Here is a 13,755-nt window from a genome sequence, read left to right as displayed (position 1 = left end):
ACAAGTTTTTGATTGAAGAGTATTTTCTCCCAGCACGTCTCCTAACTGTTCATTATTGAAACAGGCTCTTCCTGGCTTGATTTTTTCTGGCCCCACGCACACCGACTTAACTCTAAGCAAGACTACAAGATGTCTCCACCAACGTTTATACCCTGCTGGTTAGTGCACCTCCTGTAAGACAGAGGCTGTGCATCTGAACCTGTTAAAAGGAAAAGGGCACAGCATCTGGTCTGCTTCCTTCACAGACAAGGGATGTAGGTACCAGCCCGCTAGAAGGAATGGGACATCACTCCTCCACTGATAAGTCATTTCAAAAAGGAGGAAAGCCATCTCAATCTTGTGATGATTAGGTGTTTTTCGATTGGGGCTTTCAGAAGACTTGGAGCCAGAACGAAAAAATCACTAAATTTTATGTTCAGATGCTTATAACATTAAAAGTCAGACACAAACCAGTATGCACCTGTGGAATGACTTCTGAAACCAATAAAATCAGAAAAATGTATCTTTAAAGCACAGAGTATATTTAAGAAGATTTTAAATCAATTCTTACAGTTTAGGACCAACTGTTTCAGAGAAAATTGAAAATGTTCTCTAAAATTCAACTTGAAACTGCTATTGATAAAATCTACCCATCAATTTCAGTAGACAGGTTAGCAGCTCATCTTATGAAATCTGTTTTATGAACATAAAAAAATCTTATTTGCTGTTGTTTAAAACAAATAGGGATACTAATATTTTTTAAAAAGTAACTCCAGTTATCTATTCTCTTATCAATGAATAGCAGAAAATCTTTATTTAAATCTTTTTAACTGTGTACCGATTGTAGAATCTCATTTTAATCTCAGTTTTAAGTCTCGAGACTCTTTCTCCTTTCAAGTACCAAAGCATCACACCCACTCCTGCCACATAACAAAGCTACAATCAATTACTTTACTAAAGCTCATTACTCAAGCTTTTAAAATTAAAACAGCCATACAAATTACTTGGAAGCAAATGCAATTTTGAGTTCATCTTTCTTTAATTTTGGTATATACTGCCATCTACAGTTAAAAAACCAAAAAGTTAATCTCAAGGTAAATACAATTATCTTGCCTCTGCTGGGACTGGCTGCATAAACTGAAGCGTATATGCACCTTCATGTTTGTAGACATTTTTAGAGGGTTCTGACCACTGCAGAAAGGTTGCAGTGACCTTATACTAAAGGGTGCCTTGGGCCTATATAGATTTATACAGTTCCGGCACAAAAATCAAACCAATACTTGGGACTTTCTTCTAAATTGAATTATATCATTAAAGATAGTATCCTTAAAGAATAATTATAAATAATAATGAACAATCATTTTCTTGTTACTTAATAATCACTTCCTCTGAGTCACTCTACTAGTAGTTTTTGGCAATCACTACAATTGAGAAACATGACTGTGGTAAAAATGCTTCAAGAAAAGGTAATGATCCCCTTGTGATCAACATTTTTGATGCACACAACATCAATTTCTGCAGAGGCTGAGAACCGAGCAAAAAGACTAGAGAGGAACTCGGTACCATGAGCTTCAAGTGATCCTGTAATTATGTAATAATTCAGAAATTCTCAATAGGTTATAAAAACGATGCATCTTAGCACTTAGAGATGTTAAGCTTTACAGAAAGTTACAGTAGAAATGTAGACAAACCAACTCTTTAGTAGTCTGTAATTTTGATGAAAACAAACAAAGAAGCACAACAGAGAAATTTAGTGGAAGAAACCTGAAAAAGCACCCTTTGATCTTTAGGGATGTGTATTTCTTAAGATGGACTAACAGATTCGAGGCCTCAGACAAAAACATTCAAAGGATTTTGGTGAAAACGAAGGCAGTTTCAGTACAGAACAGCTGAACCTTAAGCAGGCAATTCTAGCTATACCTAAAACTAGCCCTGCCTTCAGCATAGAAACTCTTACCCAGAAGTACAAATAAGCTATTTGTATGTTCCTTGTGTTCTTAGAAAGACTGTTTTAAGTAGAATTCAGTTCACTACACCAAACAACAACAACAACAACAACAAAAAAACCCAACCAAAAAAAACCCAAAACCAAACACCCAAGCCTAGCTAACCAGCACGGAGTAAAGAAAGTTCAAGAGGCAAACGTCTTCTGTGGTAGTAACATATTTGAGATTTGTTTCCCGCTTTATTCATACATATCAGTAGAATGTCTCCTTATTTTCTGTGTTAAGTAAGAATAACACTAAGGTTATATTTAAAGATAGCATTGGGCTAATACCACAGCAAATCATCAGCTGTAGGAACACATACATAAAGGCAAAAAAAAAAAAAAAAGGACAGTGGAGAAATTACTCTTTGGCCCACCTCATCCACATTTGGAGCTCTTTTTAAAACAAGAATTGAAGTTTTATTTGTATGAGCTATTCTTGTAGTATTTAAGATGTTTGACAATTTCTTCATTAACATGAAATCAGCCTTCATGATTTACCATTGTATATATAATTCATACTTACAGTGGGTCTTCCTTGTCAGTTTTCTTACTGCTATGAAGATCCTCTTGTTCCTTCATTTTATCTACAGCTTGTGCTTGTTTTTCAATCTCATTAAAGCTTTGACAGCTCACTTTTTGTGCCCCCAAACCACCTTTTTTGGCACCGAGCTTGATTTATTGAAAAACAAAAAACAAAAGCCCCAACATTATAACTGAGACAATCACCTCAACTCTAGTCTACTTTGAAAGCAACAGTAAACACTACAGGTTGTTCAGGAGCACATGAGACAGCAATGAAAATGTGGAGCAGAGAAGAGTATTTTTTCATGTTTTGACCCTCTACATGGTTCTAGTAACTTACAAATTTAGTTAACTTGCAGACAAGCATCACAAGGTAATGAAAATATTATAGTTTTAACTTCTCAGAGGTTGGCACATTCAAATAAATATACAGCACAACTTTAGTTTCTTAATAGTGATTTTTTTTGCATGGGAATAACAATAAAATTTCTTGCAATGGAATCATTTGGTGCTCATTCACTTAATTCACAATTGACATATAGAAGTGGCAAAGATTCTTGAATTAGTTCTCACTGGCAAGTGCTAGTGTGTTATCTTTAAGTATTGATTTACAGGTACATAGGTAGTTACCGGTTTATGGTAGGAGAGCAACGTACAAGTTTCATATATATGCGTAAGCATGATTAGCCTCTGCTTGTGACAAAGCACTGTAAACTTTTTTCAGATAAACACATCAGCTGAGAGGTTCCAGTTTCGCCTTTGTTCTTTTAAAATAATTCTATTTCTAGTTGATATCACTTCAATACAGGGATACATATTCTTCCATTCTGATTATTGAATATTTAAAAAACAATACTACACATATGAATAATTACAGTGATGCTGATTCAGATGGTGGCATAGCACTGAAACTGCTGTTCTTAGTCACCCATGTTTTTCACCTGCAACACTACAGCAATATTAATTTTCACAATAAATTTATCTTAACTTTTTAACACTTCAAAGTCTTCTTGTAAAAGCTCTAGCCTACAGACATACAGTTTTAGGCTCTGACACTACAGTTCACAAACTGTAAGTGCACCTGTGAACCCAGTTACAGTCTTCTTACAGTAAGGGAACAGAACGTAAAAAAACCCTCTTGTGTAGCAGGGCCCTTTAGTGGGAGCAAGAAATAATAGGTTTCAAACTAAATCAATCTGCTTCAACAAACCTTTAAATTCTTTGGCCATACAATACCCCAGACTTAAAAGTGACTCCCTCTAACATATCACCACCCTAACAGCCTAACATTAGGGCTACTCTTTTGCGCCTCAAAAGCCATACACTCAAAACCTAGCTTTTCCTAGCTAACTTAACTCAGCTGTCTTACTAGTTTTCAGATTTCTTGAACCATCATTCTAAGATACTCCCTCTCCTCACGCCTTCTTAACAAGTCCAGATACTTAAGAAAGTGGTAAGACCCCATCCAGAAACAAGTCTGTATACTATCTTGAAGAGATCTTGAATTGAATGCAGCTGCAATACCATACTGCTGTGTAGTACGAGACAAGGACTGCTCCAGAAATACAGATCCGAATGTCTCAAACTCACCTTGTACTTAAAGATTATGCCACACATGCATACTCAGCCCCTTAAAAGTGCTGTTGGAACTCTCTCTGTTTTCAGGATTTGCTACAAAGAGATCTCAGTGCCAAGTAACGTAGATGAAAACCTGAAGAAGCCCTGCAACCCAGCATCAGCAAGTGAGAAGAAAGGTTTCAGGGCATCATGGGAGTTGCAGGGATAATGGTTGTGAAAAGAACTGAAGAGAACTGGGATACAGACCTTGATATCAATATATTCTTTGACATTTTTATTTTACTCATTTTTGAAAAAATATCACCTGCTGTTCAGGTCCAGACAGCACAAAAGAAAATGACACTCAGATATACATGTGGAAGTCTAGACAGTTCAGTGAGCTATACACATATAAACAGACTTAGAATTTATCATAAGTCAGGAAACAAGCAACAGATCCGAAGCACTTTACTACGTAGTAACAATAACCTGTTAGATAAACACATCTTAACAATAATCCATTTTCAAACAGCCACTGGCTGTTTTGATATAGAAAAAATTTTCAATTCCATTTAAGTTTCATAAATTGTTACCAATACAAGTACCGTTTAGTGTTAACTTATATGATTCGTAAAGTGTTAGCTTACATGATTTGTAACCATGATTTGGTTCTGCAAACTACATATTTTTAGAGATCTATACTACAGTTAAAAATATGCATTATTTATATACACTTACCCCCTTCTTAGCTTGATTTGGTTTCTTTTTTATGAAGGTGGTGTTCTCTGCAGGGATTAAATGTACATTACTTGATATACAATTTGTTAATTCCGGAACTGCAGAAGATAATTTCCACAGTATCAGCCTCAAAATATTTTTTTGAATTAATTTTAATGCACTGAAGTATTACAGTTCCTACACTAAGAGATGAGATACTAAACTGAAGTACAGGGAATGGACCTGTGAATATCTCCAAGAAAATGTGGGAAAACACCTCTGACTGACGATATGGTATCTCTTGCAAACACACAACAGGAACAAAATTACAGCTCAGTTTTCAGTTGTAGATATCTGCTAGTAAACGGAACAAGAATGCATGACTTGCTATTGTGATTTTTTTCCTAGACAGAAAGGTATTGGCTGTGTTCAAACCCACCAAAGATACAGATCAAACATGCCTGTACCATCACGTTAAAGGTGGTAACAAACTCTATCACTAGATTGAAGAGCTTTGTTCAATTGCCTAAGTACAGTATTGGGACTCTAGATTTACACAAAGTTTGGAAGTTCCAGTCTTAATGCTTTGTATTAAATCTTGAAACACAGAAACAAACCTATATTCTGCTCTGCACGAAGTCCGACACTCCTAATCTTGATATTTTCAATGAGACCCTAATCGAACTCACTACATTCTGTAAGGCACTGTACCAGCTACCTTGAGCTGTACATCTCCCACAATCAAAAGTTTTCAGTTAAAAACTCATACTGAATGCTTGCACCTACAGAAAAACTGTTTTGAGCTGAAATTTAGTTGGAAACTGGCGCACACACACAAGAGATCCTTCATGTAAGATAGAACTTGTGGTGTCCAAAACAAACAGGAAAAACACTTGTTTTATGAGAACACGTGTTAAAGATACAAACGAGAAAGCCAGGAAGCGTGTGCAGTTAACTATTTTCCCTAGTCTCCAGCTCTCAAAAAACCCGCCAAAATCCACAACCCAAACCATACCTGACCAAGTGAATACAAAATCAGTGATGAAGACCATACCTTCCTGAAGTACTGAGTTAGTCCCAGCCACCACTTCTTTACTACCCCCGTGCTGCTGAGAATCAATACTCTTTATTCTCAGAAACCTGCTCCTGCAGGATGATTCTCAAAATGATCACTAATGTATTTTATTCTATTCTATTTTTCTCAACTTTTTCCTCCTTACACTCCTCAGTGTTCAGTAAATTAAGACTCTGGACATTGACGATGTATTACATGTATATCATGTATTACAAATACAAGATTTTTCCAGTCTAAATTTTTATGTTCAGATTTCTGAAAAGGAAGCAAAAATTACATCTAGACAGAAAGACTGACCTATTAGTAAGTACAAGATGTGATGCTTAACATGAATAACAGACCATTAATCACAGCACAACGCTCTATACCACCTGTGTGCATTAAATGCAGAATTTAAAGCAGTCTAACAGGAGGTATAAATAATTAATGATCACCTTTATTAAGTACGGTACCTATGGCATTTAAATTCATCAGGTTAGCTAAGATAAAACCAACAACACTAACTAAAATTAATTTATTAGAAAGAGTACATTGTTTAACAGAAGAAGTTGTAATACAAATTCAGATGTTTCAACTAACTCACACGCACTAATATTAAAATAAGAATTTCACGTATCTTCCTAGTCATACATTCTCTGTACAAATGAAGATTTAAGTACACTATATTGGCTGCTATCTTTTTCTGCTTATGCTCATTACCTAAAGCAGCTTTTGGTGATGTACTAAGGCAATCAACACTTGGTCCACGTTCTGGTCCTAAAACATAATGAATAACAAGGTTAAGAATATCAGAAGGCTCTTTGGAATGCTCAAAATACCAAAACACAACTCAGTGTATTCAGGGTACTGTTTGATACATAAAGTCTAATGTGTTATTTCTATCACAGCTTTATCAGTTACTAAAAGAGCAGCAGGCACCCAAAGAAATCTTTTTAATCAAATTTTAACTTGGATTTCTATTAAATGTATTAAAGGAACGTGCAGTCCCATACATTCCAGCATAACCCTTCTAAAAAGTCCTTCCTCTACAAAATTCTTGCATTATTAGCATGGTTAGGTTATTTAACTATTAAAGTATGGTAAAAAGAGCCTAAACAAAGACACCTCCAGAAAAATGCAGCTTATTGTTAACAAAGAATCAGTCATACCTTCATAGGATTCTGAAATATTTTCTGATATTTTCTGCTGCAGAGAAACTGGCTCTGGCTCTGATAACACCCACTCCGTATTCTTTGCCTTGAAACAAAATTACAGAATGAAAAGTGCACACGAAATAGAATACAGCAAAAAAATATAAGCACTGAGCTCAAGGACTGCTTAAACATCACTGATTACCTAATATTGGATTCTTATGATTACAGATTCTAGGTTTAAAACCTATTCTCAGAAAGGCAGTTATTAAAGTTACAAGAAATGTTTTACTAAAATGCTTTCTTCAAAGTGAGCTGGTTTGAAACCACTCCTGTGCACCCGTATTTCCCTCTCAGGAATTTCAATACATTTACTGTCCCCCCAAAAAACGCATTTTAATTGTGCTGTAGATTTATCTATTGTATGCTGGCTATTAATTGTCTTTACTCCTAACGTTAATACAATAGAGGAAATCTCGATCACTTATTTACATACAACCACCAAACCTCCCCACACTAAGCTCTTGCATTTCCAATCTTCTAACGATTTTTGATTGTGAGCAGTTCTCCCAAGTGTAACTGGTGAGTCCTCCCACTTCTCTCAGACACATCCTCCTCAACAGGCAGATTGTGACCTGGTCATACCAATATCTCCTTAGTAGTATCTTTTCCACCAGTGCTGTGCCACTGCCAGTTCATGCTCACCCTTCCCTAAAACATCAATCTCAAAACTTCCTAACACCTCTCTCAAAACATCCACACCAAATAAACTCTTGCCCTGAAGGTACACAGACTGCTTGTCTCTGACCTCCTGCCTTTGCAGCTACCCAAAAAAATTTTGCAGTGAAAATGTACTTTATCCTACCCAGACATTCGCTTAAGAGGCTTTGCATCAAGTTCCTATTTCTCGTACTCAACCACAAAAATGTTTACAACGCTTTGCTGCTTAAACTTCTTCCTCTTTAGCTTGCCTCAGTTCATGCTTTTCCCACTCAACTGCAAGCATTCTCCCAAGTTGCCTTTTGCAAACAGAAATACTTCATTTATTTTTCTACTATTAGGACAGATGATCTTCTGGTGAAGACATTAGACTAGAATTCACAATAACTGATTTTTGGACTTTGCAATGAGCATTTCTTACTAATACATCAATCTGCTTAGTCTGTAAAATTAAATAAGCTTTCATTGTTTAGAAGATGTGAAAATTTGTTTTTATGACATCCAAATATTGGCTGCAGTAGAAGTTCCTAAAATAAAACAAACAAATAGCAAAAAGGCTAAATTTTCCTTTAAAATGCACCATTTTTGAAACCTCACGAATGTGACAAAAAAGTTACATTTTGAAACATCACAACTGAACAACCAAAAGGAAATTTTTTTCATTTAAATTACAGTTTTTTCATCCTTAAGCATCCCATATACTCTGGAAAGTCACTAAGAAGTCACGCAGTTTGGTTCTTTACCCAGGTGCAGATATGAACAACTTGCACAGGCTTTTATTACTTGCTGCTAATGAGCATGCACAACCACAACACCATGACAGGGGAATTAACGTGCCTATGAACAGGTGAAGAGTTTTCACTACAAAGGCTAATCTGATATACCCAAGCTCTTTGCACTCTTCTCTGTCCCAAAATATTCCTAACAATCATATTGTGTTTTAGGTGTTTACAGACTGCAACTGTACTAGAAAGCAATTATACTAGAACACTTAATATTGGTGCAATATTTAGGAATTCCAGGTGTGGTAATAACTTAATTGCTCTAAACTGAAGATCACAATTACTGAAGTTATCTTCACTAGTATTTTTCAAATACCAGACTCAAGAGAGTCTCTCAAACATTAATCTGTAAAATAAACATAGCATCTATCACCTTAATGAGGTGAATCAAATAAATGAAAACCAACAATAGCAATAGCCTTCAGAAAGGATGTAAGTATTTTGGAGGAAGAAAAAAAAAAGCTTCTGTTTAGCAAGTTATACTTAAATACACTTATATACTGTTATACTTGACCAATCAAAACCCGAAGTTATTACAGAGTACATTTAAATCAGAGCACTCCCTATCAAGGAATCATGAGTCCAAGTGGAACTGTGTGCCTACAAAACAAACAGTTCAATTTGACATTTAGCTACTATTTGGGTCTTCTAAATTACAACCTTAGAAAGTGGTTCACATCCAGGAGAATTTTGAGACCCACACACAGAAAGAAAAGCAGATAAATGTTAACTCACTGACCTACCCTTTCTCTATAGTTTTCTTTCAGGGTTTAATATTCACCACAGAGCACACAGTTAACCTAAGTGCTTAGAAAGCCAAGAATAATTACAGGTAATCTATCTATACCTTGGGAGAAACATGGCATGCAAAAAAGTCTTCCTCTTTCTGAGGTGACACAGGTGGCATTCCACATCCATCTGTCCACAGCTAGAATTAAAACAGAGAGAGAGAATTTTACAGGACAATTGCATGAACATATTTTCATGTACTAATCTTAGAACTACTTTTTTTTTTTCCAGGTTAGAAATTTATTGATTCCACACACACCCCGCCCCGGTACATAATTTTTCCTTACAAATTTATTTAACCTTCAATATATGACATCCCTTTTTTTATTTATTTCATATATCTTTGATGTGTTCCTTCACATTACCCATTTTCTTCCCAACAAAATGCTCAGCATAAGCTCTGCTGCAGTAATATTGTCAATATTTAGTATCACTAAAGCTTTATAGTAAGTTTTTTCATATTCTTATATAAGGTGTTCTCTCCCTAATATTCTTATTTCGCCCAAAGCAAAAAAAACCCTGAAAACCTAACACTAGCAGCCATTGGAAACAGTTTTTAGGATTCTTTTCTTCTTCCTGTCAGCAACCTAATAATGTTTTGACAGCATACATGAAGTTTCAGCATTTTTAACGAAGATGAGCAAGTTTGGGACATATACAACTTGCTAATCTTTCAAGTAAGAAAAAAGCAAAACTACACATCTGCCTGTTCAAATCAAATACCACTTAAATCACAAATATTTTGTAGCTAATCTTATTAGCACTTCTATGTTTTTACATGCTGTACTTCTCAGTAATTCAGTTCCAGATAAGCAAAAATAAAAACACTATGTAGTTCATGAAGAAGTGCTGACATTTTTGTTACACAATACCAATAACATAATTTTGGACCACAGCTGGAAACAAAAAAGTTTCCATTTGGAAGAATACCTGAAGTTTCTGCAAATGTTAAAATTAATTTTTTTAACAACCCGGAAATTATCCTGAAGTACTCAGCTGAGCTCTATCTCAGTATTTTTTTTCCAGACAAAAAAAGGTAAGCTGCAAATAGTTTACTCACTAGCTTGCCTATTCACCGCAGTGTACATCAGTACCTCCCAAAGACGGACAATCTTTTGCATTATGAATTAGAAACTTAAAATGACTCAAGGGTGAAACATAAAAGTTTTCCAGAAACCTTGACAACACAGACACACACTACTCACATCTGTACCATGCTTTCTTGTTGCCTGTGTTGCAAGTGATTTAATTTTCTCCTTGTAAAGCTGAGCACCACGACTGTTATACTTTGCATTGGTATCATTTGTTTTGCATCCATGTTGATGGAAAAAAGCAGACTATGAATGAGAACACAGAGAATGCTGTGAGAAACAGGTTTAAAAACTAACGCCATTTAACATAAAAATATATTGCAATGCAACAAACTATTCCGGTCCCTGTCTAAATTCTAATCTTTTAAATCATGCAGTCTATGCAGCTCTCCAAAATAAAAAGAAAACTCCACTCTGGCAACTCCATTCTCTTTTTGCATAAGTGAAACAATGGGAAAAACAAATACATTAGTGGGATGTTTTAAATGCATATATATATGCAAACTTGCTGTCATATAGAAAGAATCCTGGTTCTGAAATTAAGTGTAGAAAGGAACAGGTAAAATTGATTGCCAATACCTGTGCTTCAAAGGCTATTCCTGATATTCTAAAAGGCACTGCTTGGCTTCACCTCTAGCATGCTAGAGAGAACAATATATGTGCAACAGCATCAAAATAACTGTATAAAAACGTATTCCTTTAAAAGAAACGCGTGTGTATACATGCATGTATGTACCATATATACACGTTTGTGTATTTATATAAAAATATAAATGACAAATTTTATTATTATATATGATCTTAAAACAAAATCAAATACATTTAAATCAAAGTTCCAAAAGCTGTTTGGAAGTTGAAATAAATTATGTTCTCAGTACCTAGAATTGACTAGTAAATCATATCACACATTATTGCACAGAAAAACTTGTCAGACTATTACAGTAAAACGTAATAAGTTTCTGATAGGATAAGCAAGTCCAGGTAACCTGAGTTTATTACCTCATATGCTGCAACTGCGAAGCACAAATCTAGAATACAAGGACCAGACTTAAATCTCCCTCTTCTGATTAGTCAAAACTGTGATATCTATTTACTAAGTGACATAACAGAAACTCGATGAGTAAATTCATGTAACAGCAGTATTAATACAGAAAGGTGTAACTGAGAAAGGATATAGGCAGAAGAGGGAGAAGACAACATGCCACCCTTCAGACCTGTGAGCCAGAGGCAGTGACTTGCTGAATGCCTAACTCCAAGAAGAAAGTGATTGGAAAATGCAGAAGATAAATAATAATAATAATAATCTTTAATTCACATTTTTTGAAAAATGGGATTAGGAAAAAAAAAGAAAAAACTCAAAATATTAAAGTGATGGGCTTAAGGAAAGCACATACTTAAGAAAATAGTTAAGAAAAAGCCTAAGGAAAGCAAGTTGGGTGAAGTTTTTTAAAGAAACACCATTAAGGACAAAGCGAAAAATGAAGAAAGATAAGGGGTAAGCATTGAGGAAATTAGAAGAAAAGTGGTAATTGCTTAGGGAAGTTGCATGTTTCCACTCCGGATGGGTCAACTCAGTGAAGCAATCTCAGTTATTGGTGGTCAATCTTTGAAAAAACATGGGAAAATGGGCAAGATTCTGAAAGACTTGACAAAGGAAAACATCCTCTTAAAAAGGAGATTGAGAACTACTTAGCAGTCAACAATAACATCAATTTACAAAAATACTGTGTAACAAACTTATTTGTAAGTACATAAAAAATCAAGTTGAAACTAACACCCGATATGAATTGGCCCAAACAAAACCACTATTTCCTCTCTGACAGTGTAACATGTCTTATCTTGACTTCAGTTGTACCTCAGGTACAACTCAGACCTGTACCTCAGTGTGACTTTTGCCAGTGACATGACTTTTGGCATGATATTTTCATAAACCATGTAAGGAAACACGATCACAGGAAGATGCCTATAAGCTAGGTTTATAAGCTGTTGGAAAGCCATCTTTCAGGAGCTGTCAAAATTCCCTGCTAAATTAGACACGTACTGACAAGAAATCTGATCTGGCCTTTTCCGTGATTTTTATTAATGGCTTGTAAGAAAAACACAAAACATTTGCAGATTATACCAAGACGGAGAAGTTGCAAGAAATATGGAAGATTAAATCAGCATTCAAAGGAATTCTTAAAAAACAAGGGTGGGGGGAAAAACAAGGGGGGAAGAGAAATGGACTGGAAAATATCCCCAAGATGTGAGCCACTAAGGATAGACAATAGCTTCCAAGCCTAACAAGCTTCAGTGTGCAAATCAAACGCTCAGGAGTACCTACAGCATTTGCATTTCCTCCAACTTGCATGCATCTCAGCTGAAACCAAGACCAATTGGAATCCAGTTCTGTAGATCTAAATAGAGGGAAACATTTTTAATGTTATCTACAAAGCCATTTAAAATACATCTTTTTTTTTCAAAAGTGTTTCTCTGTCCTCTTTTTCTTTTTGTAAAGTGAAAAACATGCATCCACAGAAAAAAAAAAGTGACAATATGAAATGTGCAAAACGAATTAATAAAGCCATTTAGAACTGCCATGGTTTTTCAAACTGTAAAACCTTGAAAAAAAAATGCACTCTCTGGCTGACAGGATTTCTCTTTAAAAAAACACCAGTAAGATAGTGTTTCAGAAATCATATTTGAACTGTCGACAGCCAATGACAATTAGATGTAACAGACAAACTGACAAATCAAATGTCACATCACAACAAAAGTTGGGGGGTCATTGAGTATGAGGAGAATTAAAACTGTGATTAGGAATGGATTCTTGAGAGGCCTCTTGTAAATGCTCTTGTATACAGTGAAAAGGCAGCAGAGGAAGAAATTTAGTTCACAGAAAACCTATCTTCATCTGCAATCCATTCTTGGATGCATTGCTCTCACTCACTTCAAGCAGAACTTCACATTTCAAATATGTAATAATTTATTAGGCTAAAAAGGTGCAGAGGTCATCAGCTAGGACACTCACCTGAAATGTGACAGCTCAGGGTGCAGATTTACTACTGCACCAACTGAGCTAAACAGCTGCCACGAGAGGTAGCCCTTTACACTACCCCAGTGCTAGCACTCAGGTAACACTACAATGAACTACATAAGGAAGCAAAGCTGGCAAAACGCTACTTAGATCTCTGAACGGGCTTACTGGGCGCCAGATTATCTTTATGACTAATACACTGTAACACTGTTGAAGAGAAAAAAATAATATTTGCTTCAGTCTTGATTTGGAGGAATGATAAAACATTTCAATGTGCTTACTCCATTCTTCATTTTTCATCATCTTCAATGCAGAAACAGACCTGCCAACAAACATGCGCTTGCCAACACAACCAGCAAGTAAAGGGAATGGTATGAATTCTGCTGA

General features: G+C 35.5%; 1 protein-coding gene across 1 annotated transcript in view; it reads right to left on the bottom strand.

Annotated features, from left to right (window-relative positions):
• The window catches only part of ARFGAP3 (ADP-ribosylation factor GTPase activating protein 3), a 21,806-nt gene that overhangs the window by 7,687 nt on the left and 364 nt on the right, over window positions 1-13,755 (bottom strand). The window contains exons 2-8 of the mRNA XM_010139808.1: window positions 12,676-12,748; window positions 10,467-10,598; window positions 9,320-9,400; window positions 6,989-7,076; window positions 6,540-6,596; window positions 4,787-4,833; window positions 2,493-2,638 (exon numbers count right to left, since the gene is read on the bottom strand). Of these exons, the coding sequence (XP_010138110.1) occupies window positions 2,493-2,638; window positions 4,787-4,833; window positions 6,540-6,596; window positions 6,989-7,076; window positions 9,320-9,400; window positions 10,467-10,598; window positions 12,676-12,702 (578 nt within the window). The 5' untranslated portion in view covers window positions 12,703-12,748. The remainder of the gene's footprint in view (window positions 1-2,492; window positions 2,639-4,786; window positions 4,834-6,539; window positions 6,597-6,988; window positions 7,077-9,319; window positions 9,401-10,466; window positions 10,599-12,675; window positions 12,749-13,755) is intronic.

The sequence above is a fragment of the Buceros rhinoceros genome, unplaced genomic scaffold (assembly GCF_000710305.1).
Source record: "Buceros rhinoceros silvestris isolate BGI_N320 unplaced genomic scaffold, ASM71030v1 scaffold18177, whole genome shotgun sequence".
NCBI classification, from domain to species: Eukaryota; Metazoa; Chordata; class Aves; order Bucerotiformes; family Bucerotidae; genus Buceros; species Buceros rhinoceros.
This window is presented reverse-complemented; position numbering and strand designations above follow the sequence as displayed.